At 36.6% G+C, this 16149-nt stretch overlaps 1 protein-coding gene across 2 annotated transcripts in view; it reads right to left on the bottom strand.

Annotated features, from left to right (window-relative positions):
• Positions 1-16149, bottom strand: part of Diaph2 (diaphanous related formin 2) — a 915994-nt gene that overhangs the window by 239910 nt on the left and 659935 nt on the right. For both annotated transcript variants that reach the window (XM_045140096.1, XM_045140097.1), the window contains one exon: positions 7621-7756. In XM_045140096.1, the coding sequence (XP_044996031.1) occupies positions 7621-7756 (136 nt within the window). The remainder of the gene's footprint in view (positions 1-7620; positions 7757-16149) is intronic.

Below are 16149 nucleotides of genomic sequence, written 5' to 3'. Positions count from 1 at the left end.
TCAGGGTTGGTGCAGGCCTCTAAAAGAGGGTCTCTACTAACACAGTTTAAATGGTTAGGTTTATTCATCAAAATTTGCTAATTCACTCTGTTAAGAGTGATTTATCATCAAGTCTAAGGTAGTTTGTTTTGTATTACTGTGTGAAAAATAGACAATTTTAATTTCCATATAATATTATATAAGTAGGAGCACAACTGTGCCTGATTAAATAATATTTGCATCTGATTCATAGTTGTAGCTTGCAATTTAAAACCATCAAATTGCCAGGCATGGTGGCGCATTTCTTTAATCCCAGCGCTCAGGAGGCAGAGGTAGGAGGGTCGCCATGAGTTCAAGGCCACCTTGAGACTATCTAGTGAATTTCAGGTCAGCCTGAGCTAGAGTGACACCCTACCTCAATGCCCCCTCAAGTAAATAAACAAAAATAAAAACATCAAAATTTTAATGTATTTTTCTATTGCTTCTTCCAGTTAATTTGGTGACTGCCACAAACATGAAAACATAGAATTATTTACAAATATTTGGTTAGTTTTGTATCTCTATATACATAATTAATCAACCTCTTTTTAGTGATCCCTAAGTTAATTGCCATTTATACTAATATAACCAAAGGTTGGATAACATATATTATACTAAGTGCTTTGCATAGATTGTATTCTGTATGTACACACTTTGTAGTACATTTATTGATTTAGAATAAGTTTTGCTACATTTAAAATAGCTTTCTCCATTTTTACATTCAAATAGTGTATTACTGTGCATGTTCTAATTATAATTATTTTGGAAATGGTGCAATAAATGTTAGCTAGATGAATGAATAACCTAATATGCCAAAATGCATCAATATATAATTATCTACTGGAAAAACTATGTAGTTCTGAAAAAAGGAAGTCTTTTACTCCTCAGCCAATTGATTGCTTGCAACTGCATGGCCTTTTCTCACCCTTTTATGAAATTTTTTCCTTCCTCTTACCACTTTCTTAAACTGCTACAGCTTTAAAACTCTTTGAAGAGAGAATCAGATACCAGATAACTTCTTTCTCTTCACCTTTCACTGTTCTTTTCCAGTTCCTTCCTCTTTACAGTCACCTCTTCTTTTTTTGTGTGCTTCTGATTTACTGCCTCAGTAATCCCTAATGGAATCCTGCAGTAACCTGAGCTCTCCCCCCTCATCATGCCACAACTTCCATGACTATTTTCCGAGAAGCATCACAAGCTGCTTCTAGCCACCCTTAACCACTTTTCCAGACCAAACTCTCCTCTAACTATGACAATACCAAAGATAGTCACTAAACATTGAAGCATCAGAGTCTGGCAATATGTCAAAAGACATCGCTATGCAGTTGATACATGGACTCCAGTAATAAACAATACCAGTCTCTGGCATTTTCAGGATTTACCACATTTAGCCCTCAAAATAACAAGACAGTTATTGATACTTCACATTATAGATGAGGAAATTCAGGCAGAGAAGACTACAGTGACTTAAGATTACAGGCTGGTAAACTGTTGAGGCAAGACTTGAATTTAGGACCCTTACTCTTAATCATTTTAATGAATTCCCCCATGGACCATTAAACATAGTTTACCTAACACCTGCTGCCTTATGTGATGTGAAGTGCTGATGTTATTCCTTCTTACTTGAATCATTTAGCTTCTGTTCAGCCCAAGTTTACCTATCTTTCAGGGTGTAGCTCAATTAATATATCCAGAAACTACACTTAGCATCCTCTCTGTACTTTGTATTTCCATCAGAACTAATTAATTTATCCTCCTACATAGTTCTACAGAGCAAATAATCTCTACTATTTATTAGTACACAATTTACTCTGCAGGTTCAGCTTTATTAATCTCTCTTAGAAAATTGAAAACTTCTAAAAGGGGGGTATTATTTCTTGAGCTTCTTTCAGATTCTTCATTTAGCATAAAAATGACTCATCACCATCAGCATCAAGTATATTCTAGGCCCTGTGTTAGGTACTATACTTAAATATCTCATTTAATCCTCACTAAAACTACAGAAGATAAATGTCATCATCCTTTTTACAGTGGAGGTAACTGAGGCATGAAGAAATAAAGGAAAAGAACAAGTTCATAAAGCTGGGTGGCACAGCTCTAATGGATCACTTCTTTAACTTAACAATCACTTTTTTATCATGCTCACAAAAATGACACTATTTAAAGTATAATAGTGGCTATATTCTCTAGTACAATTTTCAGAAATACTGATTTTTCTCATGGCCTTTGCCCTCTGATATACAATTCTCTGAAGTGGAACTTTGGTACATGACATTATTTTGGATTTATTTTGAAAGATAAAATTTTGTGTCTACTTAGTTTATGTAATCCTGAGATCAGCTGATCAAATCTTGATTCCAGAAGTAATCTTTTATGTTTCTTTTATCGGGTTACTCTTTTTTTGTTGTTGTTGTTTTTGTTTTTGTGGTAGGGTCTCACTCTAGCCCAGGCTGTCCTGGAATTCACTATGTACTTCCAGGCTGGCCTCACACTCACAATGATCCTCCTACCTCAGTCTCCTTAGTGCTGGTATTAAAAGTGTATACCCACACTCTTGGCCTATTGTTCTTTTGAATAATTAAATTCTATAATATTTGTTATTGACAGAGGTATACAATTATTTTCTTTGTCATTGGTAATCCTTAATATATACAATTTTACATGCCAGATATACATAACTATCTAACTGCTATTACATTATCTTTTTTTTTTTTTTGTTTCTTTGAGGTAGGGTCTAACTCTAGCCCAGGCTGACATCAAACTCACAGCTATCCTCCTACATCTCCTTCCCAAGTGCTGTGATTTTGTTGTACTGGTGCTAGAACCCAGACCTTGCACATATTAGTTAAGGACTCTCCATTAGACTACAGTTGTAATCCTCACCTATTATTTTAACTGAACAAATTTATAGGACACAGTGTAATAATTAGATACATATATGCAATACATAATGACCAAATCAGAGCATTTAGCATTTCATCTAAAACATTTTGATTAATGCATGATAATTTCATGTACTTATGGTTTACACTAAGCTTCATCTTGGCATCTAACTATCTTCTTTCTTTTGATCTCTTTTCATTTTCTTTTTGTAATATTTTATTCAGTTTTTGAGAAAGAGAGAGAGAAGCAATTAAGAGAGAGAGAGAGAGAATGAGCATGCCAGGGCCTCTAGTCACTGTAAATGAACTCAGGTACATGTGCCACCTTGTGCATCTGGCTTTATATGGGTACAGGAGAATGGAGCTCAAATACTTAGGCTTTGCAAGTAAGCACCTTATCTGCTGAACCATCTCTAGACCCCCATTTTCATTTTCTTAATTTAAATTGCATATAACCTTAGACATACCTCTTTTTGATACATATTCAGATATATAAACACATTTGTTTCATGTATAAAATAATGTTACAATGTATAATGACTATATTTGCAAGCCATAAAAATGCTAACAAAGATTACTACTTGAGTGATCAGATACTTAAGGTAACACTGAATATATGATACAACTTATTTTAAATGTAACTTTCATGTTCAAATCACTTAGCTAAGAATATGCACAAAATTTATGTAGAGTTATACATTCTTTCCAATAATTATAGAACAAGTAATTAATGAAATCTCAGAAAATTAAATAATATAGCATAGATGAAATTAAACTAAGCAGTTTCCTTTCTTTAAAAAAAAAAAACAGTTTTTTTGAGGTAGGGTCTCACTGTAGCTCAGGCTGACCTGTATCTCACTCTGTAGTCCTAGGCTGGCTTCCAACTCAGCAATCCTCCTACCTCTGCCTCCTGAGTGCTGGGAATAAAAACCTGAGCCACCATGCTCAAGCCATTTATCTTTTTTTTTTTTTCTTTTTCGAGGTAGGGTTTAACTCTAGCTCAGGCTGACCTGGTCTCAGGGTGACCTCAAACTCAGCAATCCTCCTACCTCTGCTTCCTGCTGAGATTAAAGATGTGTGCTACCATGCCCAGCCCAAGCCATTTATTTTCTATCATAAGCATATTTTTAGGTAAACAGGGTAAGGCTGGGTGGGGGTTAGGAATTGGTGTGGTATGGGAAATACGTTCTTGGCACAAAATTAGACAGACTCTATTCCTAATTCTTTTCTCTGTGAAGATGTCACCTTCTTTAATGCCTTTCTCCCTCAATTCCTACATGTAATCAACCATCAGAGACTGTCAGTTCATTTTAAATCCATTCTTTTTGTGCTTAATTTTATGTGTCAACGTGGGTGGGCTGTATTGCCTAGATAATTGGTCAATCATTATTCTGGATATTTCTGTGAAGGTACCTTTAGGTGAAATTAACTTTCAAATCAGTAGACCTGAGTAAAGCACATTACCTTCCATATGTGAGTGGACTTTATCCAATCAGCCAATGATCTGAAAAAAAATAAAAGGACTAATCTCCGCCAAGTGAGACCAAATTATACAACAACCAGCCTCAGACTTCAACTGTAAGATTGGCTCTTCCATGAATCTCTAGTGGGCTGGCCTCCATAATCACATGGACCAATCCTTAAAATATGTCTGTCTTTCTTAGTCCGTAATAGATCTTATAGAATGATTCCTAGTAATCTATTATTAAATGATACCTCAGAGTAGGACAAGTTGGCATACGGAGTTTTCTTTTTTCTGTTTTTGAATTTTCATTTATTAGAGAGAGAGAAAGAGGGAGGGAGAGAGAGACAGATTTAGAGAGAGAATGAACATGTCAGGGCCTTCAGCCACTACAAATGAACTCCAGAAACATGCACGAACTTGCATATGACTTACATGGGTCCTGGGGAATACATCCTGAGTCCTTTGGCTTTCCAGGTGAGCACCTTAGACACTAAGTCATGCCTCCAACTCTAATATTTTTATTGAGGCAAAGATATAAGCAAGATTATACAGCCATAAAATTTAGACTTTTTGGGGAGTGCCAATATTTCCTACTTGTGTTGCCTTGGACAAGTTTCTTAATCTCTATGACATGTAGTTTCCTATCTATGAGTTAATAATAATAATACTTCAAAGAGATGTGAGGATTGATGTAAAATTTGTGATAAAGTGAATCTTAGAATAGTGCTTGACATATGGTCAATACTAAACTATACTTGCTATTTTTTTTTTTTTTTTTTACTATTACCTTCAGTAACAAGTGGGCTAATACTCATCAAACTGATAGGAGACAAAAATTGGCTAGGCCGTTTAGGGGTGATAATTCTCAAAGTGAATAGCTTTCTCCTGGCTAAGTGCCAGAATTGTCCTTGTGCTTGGAGAAAATCTGGGTCATTATACTTTACACTTTAGACTTTTTTCAGAAACCTCAGAAGGATCTTGCCCTTCCATATCTCTGTCCTCTCAGGAAGTTTTTCCAATCCCTTCCTAAAGAATTCCAAATTTTTTAACCTCTGACTCTGGGCTTGAGGAGTGAACTGGCTAAACCAGCAACAGGGCTCCTAAGAAACCTACAGATTGGGCTGGAGAGATAGCTTAGCAGTTGAGGTGTTTGCCTGCAAAGCCAGAAGACACACGTTTGATTCCCCAGTACCCATGTAAACCCAGATGCACAAGGTAGCACAAGCATCCAGAGTTTGTTTACAGTAGCTAGAGGTCCTGAAATGTTCATTATCTCCCCCCTTCTTTCTCTAATAAATAAGTATTTTAAAAAGTCTATTAAAAGCCACTCTCCATTAAAAAAAAAAAAAAATCCCAGAACTAAGTCTCAAAGTGGGCTTCTCAAGCCTCTTCTTGCCTGCCTGAGCAAAAGCTCCACCTTACTTCCTTCTCTTATGTTCTAGGCTTCATCCTCCCTTCTCTTCCCACTTCTAAAGCTTTGAGTTAAAACTACAATCTGTGTGAACCTTATTTGGTCTGTGGATTTCATTCTTCAAATTTATAGGACAAGGATCTGAAAACACCCCAAGTTACCATTGTGTTGTATACAAGGAGCCCCAAATTTCTGTATCAAAACTACCTTATTCCTTTATCAGATTTTGTTTTGCTTTGTTTGTTTTTAAATTCTCTAACCCTCAGGGTCTATCTCTCTGCTATTAAATTAGTCAGTGACAATTCTGTTTGGAAAGTTACTTGAGGCAAAGGGTCATAGTTTATCATTCTTAAATTCTCAGTTCACACATCAGAGTACCAACCAGTTTTTTCTTTATTTCTGTCCATCCATCTGCTGCCCCACACCCAATCTCTTTTAGAAAAGGTGTCACTCTGTACCTCCTCTGAAGCCTCAAATTTGTGCTCCTTCTGCTCCACCTCCTCAGTGCTGGGCCTAAAAGGTCTGTGGTACCATTGTCAGAATTTCACCCACTTTTACAAAAACTAAACCAGGGCTGGAGAGATGGCTTAGCAGTTAAGCGCTTGCCTGTGAAGCCTAAGGACCCCAGTTTGAGGCTCGACTCCCCAGGACCCACGTTAGCCAGATGCACAAGGGGGCGCACGCATCTGGTGTTCGTTTGCAGTGGCTGGAGGCCCTGGTGTGCCCATTCTCTCTCCCTCTCTCTATCTCCTCTTTCTGTCCCTCTCTGTCTCTCTCAAATAAATAAACAAAAATAACCAAAAAAAGTTTAAAAATTACTTAAAAAAAACCCTAAACCAAAGCAAAGAGTCTACTGCTAATTTACAGTCATTCTTGATAAGAAAATAACTTAATATTGATGTGGCTGTTACTAGGATTTTGTACTTAGCCTCACAGTTGAACAAAATGTTCAAGTATATTTTTTTTTGTCAACTTGTTATAGTGCTGTCAATATCTATTAGGACTTGAAGTGTTTAAGCCCTGAAGGGAGACAGTTGTTACTATGCTGTCAAGAGACTTGTGCTACCAAAGTGAAAGTAAGGACTGAACCTAATCTCCCCAAATGAATTTTTCACTATTCTGCACACTCTCTTCTCCTTTCTTCACTGCCATGTCTGGAACACAATATAATGATAAAATAAAAGAGAAAAAAAATGATTTAAATAATATTGCAATTTGCATTGATTACTCAAAATACAGTGCTCTCAGTGAAAGGTGAAAAGAAATAAAAATAGCATCAGGAGAAAAATTTGACACAAGAAATAATAATACTGTGAAATTTCTACCAATAACACAATTATTTTATAACCAGAAATAAAATATATGAAATTATTTTGCACCTTATGAATCTTTCTAAAAATTCACTTATTTTTGTTCTGGGAATAGATACTAAGTACACATGCTAGGTAAGTGCTCTGTCACTGAGTTGTATCCCAAGCTCCTATTTTTCAAATTAATTAATTAATTTAAGAAAGAGGCAGATAGAGAGAGAGAAATAATGGGCATGCCAGGGCCTCCTGCCACTGTAAACGAACTCCAGACACATGTTCCACCACATGTATCTGGCTAATGTGGGTCGTGGGGAGTTGAACCTGGTCCTTAGGCCTTGTAAGCAACACCTTAACCCCTAAGCCAGCTCTCCAGCCCATCCCTAGCTCTTTTATTGTTTATTTTCAGGCACAATCTCACAAAATTCTCTAGGCTGGTCTTGAATTTATAATCTTCCTTCATTAGCCTCCTAAGTTGATAGAATTGCAGGCCTGTGCCACAACTACCCACTTAACACTTGAAAAATATTTTCATACCTTTGTTTATATCAATGAGTTGCTTTTTCTTCTTCTGGCGCTCCAACTTTTCTTGTTCAGCTTTCTCTTTTGCAAGCTTTGCCCTCCTACTCTTCTCTTCTATTTCTTTTCGCTTATTGTTTTCTTTCAGTGCTTCCTATAAATTTAAGCATAATATCTCAATTACTTATATAATGAAGAAGTTGTACAGTTTAAATACGTGTGTGTGGGTGTGTGTGTGTGTGTGTGTGTGTGTGTGTAAGCTGAGATGGTGAGATGGGAAGTTTTCATAACATGTATATGCATTGGAAAGAGACAATTAACCTAAAGACATCTCTTCTGGGTAAAAAAATGAAAAAAAAAGATTATATGTCCACTGTCACCACTTTGTGTGTTATAAAACATGTATCAATGTTATAGAATTAGCAATGAAAATACTTTTCCATTGTTGAAATAGGAAAGTTTTGATACACAGGAAATAAAAAGGAATAATATGGCTGAACAAGCAGTTCACTGCTTATTGTGCATATTTCTGTTATATGAGAGATGGAGAATAGAAAACTACCTAGAGGTGTTTCTGAGGAAAAATTAGATACACATTTAAAGTGCTTAGAGCAGAGCCTAATATACTACAAGGAAGATATTTTAGTCTATGATGGTGGTGGTGGCGGCTGTGCTGCTAGTGGAATGATTACGTCTAATGTTGGAGAATATGTAGTAATCAGCAATGTTACCACAGAAAAGAGAAACTTCCAAATTTAGTAGCTTTTTATGTACTGAGGTCATTAGAAATGCTGAAACATAGTTCAAGGTATTGTCTATTTTAATTTTGACATTTGTGGAACCTCACTTAATGAGAACATGCACCGTTAGAGAAAGCAAAAGTAAAGGGATAAACTGGATGAATGATATTAACTTCTTTGGAATTTGGATAAGTTGGTAATTGAGAGACATAGCTATAAGTTCCTCATAATATGTTCTATTATACTTTTCCTATTATGGTTGATTGGAAAGACTTCATATCATGTACACAATTATTTCCCCAAAACTATTTTGTTTCAAAAATTCTAAAAGAATAATAATAAAATCAAATAAAACTCAGTAATAAGAATATACTTGAAAAGTTTTTCATGGAATTATCTATACTAAAATGTTTCCCTTCATATTAAAGATACAATAGTTTGAAAAAAAAAAACCTAAAACTCCCTTGGCTTGCAAAGATTGATTTCCTCTGCCAAAAATCCAAATGACTTTACCTTTACTGACACCACTTGTCCTATTTTTCTTGTTAGGTAAATGATGTCAATAATAGGATAATAGCATACTTCTGTATAGCTACTATAGAGAAACTTAAGGCCTATCACTTAAATTAGCTGCAACACTAGAATAATGTTAGAGTAGTTTTCAGATCTCAGCACTATTGTCATTTTGGTCAAGATAATTCCTTCTTTGTTGTGGGGATTTTCCTACACATGGTAGAATATTAGGCAGCATCTTTGGCATCCACCCACCAGACAAAAATAGCATCTCTTACAGAAAGTCAAAATGTTACCTGGCATGTACCACTGCTTCAATTTAAGAACTACTAACTTGTGGGTTTTCAGAAAGACAGATTATACAATTAAATAAATAAATATTATACAATATTTACTCTGCTGGACCAGCTTTCCTTTTCTAGATATGGAAACATCTAAATTACTTTCAATATTAATGTAAGATCATAAAAGTATGCAATTTCAAGGCCAAGAAGACAAGCTTTGTCTTTTCTTCTAGTTTATTATTTGTTTTCTTCTTAAATAAAGATGTTATTACAAAAGCACACACACATACAAACTCACACAAAATAAAAATAGGGAAGACTTCATCAAAATTAAGAAATATTTTGCTCATCAAATAACTCAGTTGAGAAAGTGAAGAGCCAACTCTCAAAATGGATAAAAATGCTTGCACATTATAAATTGAATAAAATATAAAAATCATTGAAGAAAAACACAACACAAGACAGGCAAAGAATTTCTTCAGAGAAGATAGAAATATAGCTAATAAATATATGAGAAGAAAAGATACTCAACATCATTTACTAAGGAAATGCAAATCAAAACTACAATGAGCCAGATATGGTAATGCATGTCTTTAATCCTAGCACTCAGAGGCAGAGGTAGGAGGATCACTGCAAGTTCTAGGTAAGCCTGAGACTGCAGAGTGAGTTTCAGATCAGCCTGGGCTAGAAAAAGACTCTACCTCAAAAGAATAATAACTAACTAACTAAATAATTAAAGAAATAAAATTGAATGGTAGAGCACATGTGGAGAATCAACAAGGTCCTGGTTTCAAACCTTGGTATGGCAAAAAATAAGAACCATATTGAGGTACCTTGTTATATCCACTGGGGAGAGGTTTTACCAATTTATAAAACAACTGGCTCATGAGGAAATTAGACCTCTGTGCTTTGAAGAATGTGAATGTACAATAGTAGCCATTTTTTCTCAAAACTGGAAATCTCTCAAAATGTTAAAAATACTATAAGGTACAATAATTCCACATCTAGAAATATGCTCAAAGGAAAAGGAAATAGGGCTGGAGAGGTGGCTCAGCAGTTAAAGCCCTTGCCTGCAATGCCTAATGATTTGAGTTCAATTCCTCAGCACCAATGTAAAGTCAGATGCACAAAGTGGTACATGCATCTGGAGTTAGTTTGCAGTAACTAGAGACACTGACACACACATTCTATTCTCTCTTTTCTCTCTCTTTCTCTCTCTGTGTCAAGGATATATATATATATATATCCTTGCAAATAAATAAAATATTTTAAAAGTAAATTCATATAAAATGTGCATAATATTGAACATAGTAATAATCTTAATAGTTGGTGAATAAACAAGGTGTAGAACATGCCCATATACTTGAATATTACTCAATCATTATAAGAATTATGTGTTAATTCATGTGGAAACATGGAAGACGCCCATAAAATATTCTAAGTGAAAGGTGCCATATACTAAAAGTCACATATTTCATGATCCTATAAAGAAGTTCTGGGAGTTCAGGAAGGTCCTTGAACTCCAAACCTAGAGTTTGTGTCTGTTTTTACCCAAACAATTGAGAGAAATCAGACTGAGAAGGATAATTATTAAATTATTAGAATTTTATTCAGGTATATATGAGAGAGAAGGAGGGCCCACGAAATGAGGAAAGGAAAAATGATATGCCCTCATGGCCCAAAAACCTATGTGGGAAATGACCATGGGCCTAAAATATTAAAAAAATACATAAAATAAAAATTTAAAAAGGATTTAGAGAAGAAAGTGGAGAAAGCTCCTGCCATGTGGAGGGCAGAAGGGGTAAATAGCCCATGTGTGAGTAGGAGCTAGGGGTCTCCCCTCATTGCAGCCTAGCTGGGCTGAGACAAGAGGAAGTTTCCCAGAATAAAAACCTTGGAGTTAGAAGAGATGAAGCGCCAACTAAAAAGGAATTTGCCTACCTGTTAAGCATGTACTTATATAACCTTGTTATGGTGGGCCTTGCTTCAGACTCAGGTAAGCCTGAGTGAAGTCTGATTGTTCCAGGCTAGGGTAAGGGCTAGCTCAAGAAGAGGCCATCCAGAAAGCCATGTGTTGGGGTTAAGGTTAAACAACCACAATGCCAGGATCAAATTTAAATTCTAGGAGAGGGGAAACTCCCTCCTATGGAGAAACTCCACTTGTTTATGGAAAATCAGATCTAAATAACTTCTTTCTAAGGAAAGGAGAGGAGCAATCCTTCTCTAATATCTAGTAAAGAGGAATTACAAGGGCAGACTTAAGGATATTTCTGGTTTTCACTTTTAGAGCCCATTCACGCTAAACTAAATGGTCATAAATAGGCTAACACATAGAGATAGGAGATGAGTGACTTAGTGGAGGAAGAGAACATGATCAATAACTGCTATTAGGTGTTAAAATTTTTTGGAATTAATGTTGAAATTGCACAATCTGTGAATATGCTAAAAGCTCCTTAATTGTATACATTGAAATGCTGAATATGGAATGACATGGTCATAAAAGGCTGTAATCCTAGAAGTCTGGAGGCTGAAGTGGGAGGATTTTATATTTGTAGCTAGGCTGGTCTATATATACATGGTGAGATCCTATCTCAAAAAATAACAAGCGGCTTGAGAGTTGCCTTAATAGTAAAGGCGCTTGCCTGCAAAGCCTAAGAACCTAGGTTTGATTACCCAATACCCATGTAAACCAGATGGTCAAAGTGGCACATGCATCTGGAGTTCCTTTGCAGTGACTGGAAGCTATGGGACAACATTTTTCTCTCTGCCTCTTTTTCTTTTTCTCTCCCTCCTCCCTCTCTTTCAAATAAATAAATAAAATATTTAGAAAAACAAAAATGATGAATTTTGTGATCTGTAAATTACATCTCAATAAAAATGAATATTATAAAATATATATGTTTGAAACAGGCAGAAAACCTAACTCAGACATAAAAGGAAGACAATATGAAATGGCACCCTACATTAAGACTCTGCTACTAAGAAGCTGTATTGTATAATTATTGATAGGTAACATGAAAGGAGATAAGCAGGAAAGGAAAGGGAAGGTTGATGCTTAAGTATGTTATTACTGTTCAAATCTTTGATGTGCTAAACAGTAACATAAATGTGAGTGGACTCTAGTATTATTCTAATGTGCTGTTTGATCCCCAGAGGAGAGTCATGAGGAGTCCTCACTCCAGGCTTAGTAAGATGGGAGAAAACACACACACAAACTAGTAATTATCATTTGACTTTTTTCTTTCTTTCTGTGATATTATAAAATATACATTAGTATTATGGCAGGTTTTCTGCTATATATATTTTTTTTAATCCTTGCAAGGTCCAAAGGTGCATTTTAGTATGCTAATGATTTGACAAATGGAAGGCAACTGTAAATGAAGGATTAAACTGTTTTTCTCTCCCTCCCTCCCTCCCTCCTCACACTCTCTCACTCTGTGTGTGTGTGGGGGGGTGGATTTGTAAGGTGTAACTTGTAAAGTGATGTGTGTAGTGTGTGCATGTGTGGCCAGAAGCTGGATAAGAATAAATGTGTCCTCCTTTTTTCCTTCATCTGCCTACATTGAGATGAAGTCTCTCACTTAATTCACAGTTGCTGTTTTCACTGTCTCCTCCCCTCCCAGTTAGGAATCCTATAGAACTTGTGTGGTCTCAGGCCCTCTCACACCCTCAGACTTGTGCAATAAGTGCTTGTCACTGCAGAAAATATCTCCCCAGCCTTGAGCTGGTTTTTTAAGAAACACAAAATTAGCATTAGGCAGTGGGTTAACCCCCAGTCTCCATCATGGACTTAAGGTTAAACTGATCACTGATGGCCAAGGATTTTATGAATCTTGCTGCTGTAATGAAGCCTGCATAAAAACTCAAAAGCTACAGGATTCTAAGATGTATATGCTAAAGATGTGGAGAGTTGCATGAAAGTAAACAGGAACATTCTTGTGCAGGGAGGGAGGTGTGTCTAATCTCTTTGGGACAATGTTCATGCCCTTGAATGGGTCCAAATCTCCCTCTCCATATCTTTTCATGTGTCTGTGGATATGTAACCTTTAAATTATCAGTTTATGTTTATAGTAAATTGATAGAGTACCTGTTGACATAAAGCTGTTCCTTGCCCAAAGTTACTCTATGTCATACAAAACAATGGCTTTTCATTGCCTTTCCCTGAGATACACCATTTTTACAAGCAGTTTTGTTGCTGTTTTGAGGCAGGGTTTGGCTCTAGCCCAGACTGGCCTGGAACTCACAGTGATCTACCTACTTTACCTTCTTGAACGCTGGAATTAAAGGCAAGCACCACCATACCCAGCAAAGGCATTTTTTGACTACATTTTAACAATGGAGGGGACTCTGCACCTGAGTGGACACATGTATGACAATCAGCACCAACCATAGAAACGATGACAAAAGGTAAATTTATCATGAAAATTTGATACTATAGAAGTCCATGGGCAATTTAAAATCATATCATATCCCTCATGGACTGCTATCACTCCAATTCCAATGCCCCATCAGCCAGTTATCTAATCACCTGTTGTGTGCATAGATAGATAGGTAGTCAACTCCTAACTGCCCCATGGGTTCAACTCAGCTTGGCTTCCACTTACTGGAATTGCTGTCTACCAGTCCTACCTGTCTTGCAGCCCGTTCATTCATTTAAACTCAGCTTTTCCCTTTTGCCTCAGCTCCACTCAACTTTCCATTACCCATCAAGCCTGTACTTGGGCAGCAGATTCTCTGAATCTCCAGTGACAGCAACCCCCCCAAAAAAAGAGACTATTTGCATCTTATTCGCATTTCTATCAGGCTGCAGGCTTCTCAGGCTGCTTGGCCCTTTAACCTTTTGTAGCAATTCTCTCTCTCCTGCTTGGTATGTAATGTGTGATTTGAAAATTAATATTGATGCAGGATTTGGGGGTTCAGGAATGGGACACTAAATTTATGAACTCCAAGTTTGTGTTCTATCCTGCTTTTAACAAAGAATTGATAAAGTCAGACTCAAGAAGGATAAATTATGAATTAAGTTTATTTAGGGAGGAATCACATATTGTGGGGCTTATTTAATGGAAAATCACAAACTGTGGGGTTTCCTGAAGGGAAATTTTGATCTAGGAATGCTGAAGAGGAGTCATAAACACGTAGGAACTATGAAACATACTATCATGTGGAAAACACTGCATAGTTTAAAAGGTTCACTTAAGAGAACTTGATGTTTTACAGGGGAAAATGGAGTATAGCCAAAAACACATGGATGGGAGATTAAACTGAAGTTTTTCAAGGAAAGACTGATGTACAGCCACAAACACATGGAAGATAGAATTTAGGTATATATGTGGGGCTGAAGAGAATGCTCAGCAGTTAAGCACTTGCTTGCAAAGCCTAATGACGGAGGTTGGATTCAACCATACACATGAAAATCCAGATGTACAAAGTGACACATGCATCTAGAGTTCGTTTGCAGTGTCTTGAGGACCTGGAACATTTATTCTCTCTCTCTCTCTCTCTCTCTCTATCTATCTATCTATCTTCTTGCAAACAAATAAAAAAATGTCTTTGTCCATTTTTCTCTCAAATATTGAGAAAGAAAAAACTTAGGTATATCTGTACAGAGACTTATAAGGAGCACACATGGCATCTGCCATGTGCTTTCTCATGGAGGAAAGTTAAGATGGCAAATGGTGAGCCCAAGGAAGAATAAGAGGGAAAATATCAAAGCAGAGACCAAGAAAATTCAGAGGAAAAATGACTAATGAAGAGAGTTACACTTATGGTTACCCTGAACTTAAATAAATGACACAGGTAGCAGGCCTGGAGTTACTGAGAGCATCAATGTGGTAGATCTAGAGTGTAAGGGAAATATGCATGTGGTAGATTAAGAGACCAGAGGAAAATCATGCATGAAATCAAAGTGAGAAGTTACCCCAAACTCCGAAACAGAGGCAATCAGAAGAGTTTCCGCAGACCAAGAAACATTGTTGTGCACTCCACCATCCCAATGCTGGGCAAGTCCACCCGAGTCTGGACCATCTATCTAGATATGTGCTAGACTGTGGACAGCAGGGGGCACTGTAGATTAGTCTCAGTCAAACAAGAGTTCCGTTTCTGCCAAGAGATCTGTTCTTGTGCCAGGGCAAGGTGGCATGTGGAGTGGTATCACCTGATTCTCTCTGGGCCTCAAACTCTAACTGAAACCACCTAAAAGAAGCTAGCTTCCTAGTATCCTCCTTCAATAATAGTAATTAAAACTTTTAAGACTTGAATAAAAGAAAGTCAGCCAGGACTATCAAGGACAGGAGTATCAGAGAAACTGGTGCTAATGAAATCTTCCTACGTTGTGAATTTATTGTTATTCAATAAATTCTGACATTGTGGAAAGACACATTTGTGTCCATCTAAGTTTCTGAGTCAGCACACTTACAAGAGTTTCTTAGAGTACTGTGAGCTGTCTTTAATCAATCTACCCCAAGGAGGGTGTCAAGGGAACCTGGATTTCTGGTCCATGTGTATAAGTTAAACTGGGGCTTGAGTCTGGGAACTCAAGTGGGGAGGGAGCCAGTCTTGGGAACTAAGCTTTCAATCTGGCATTATCTTCAAGTGGACAGTTTCACAGCTGCCTTGGATTACAGCACACCCCAGCTGTTGCCTCCTGCAGCAGAATCAATTGCAGATGGGAAACAATTTTTCCATAACTTTAGATATCACTGTTGTCTTCTGGGTTGACTGCTATCACATGAGAGTGTTTCTATTCACTGCCTTGTTTTTGACAATAACAGCTACTGTTTAATGGAAATTTATTACATATCAGGTGTTTTGAAGGCATAATATCTATTTTCTATAAAGGAAAAAAATCTTGTCAAGCAGGTATTACTTAATCTAATATTATACATGATGAAAATTTAGACATTTCTAACATGTGACATACCATACTTTATAGGCATTTAATACCAAGAACCACCTAAGCTGTTTGATATCTGAATATCCATTCATTTATACCACACACAAGTATAGTTAAT

The sequence above is a fragment of the Jaculus jaculus genome, chromosome X (genome assembly GCF_020740685.1).
Source record: "Jaculus jaculus isolate mJacJac1 chromosome X, mJacJac1.mat.Y.cur, whole genome shotgun sequence".
NCBI classification, from domain to species: domain Eukaryota; kingdom Metazoa; phylum Chordata; class Mammalia; order Rodentia; family Dipodidae; genus Jaculus; species Jaculus jaculus.
Note: the sequence above shows the minus strand (reverse complement) of the source record. Positions and strands in the feature narration are given on the sequence as shown.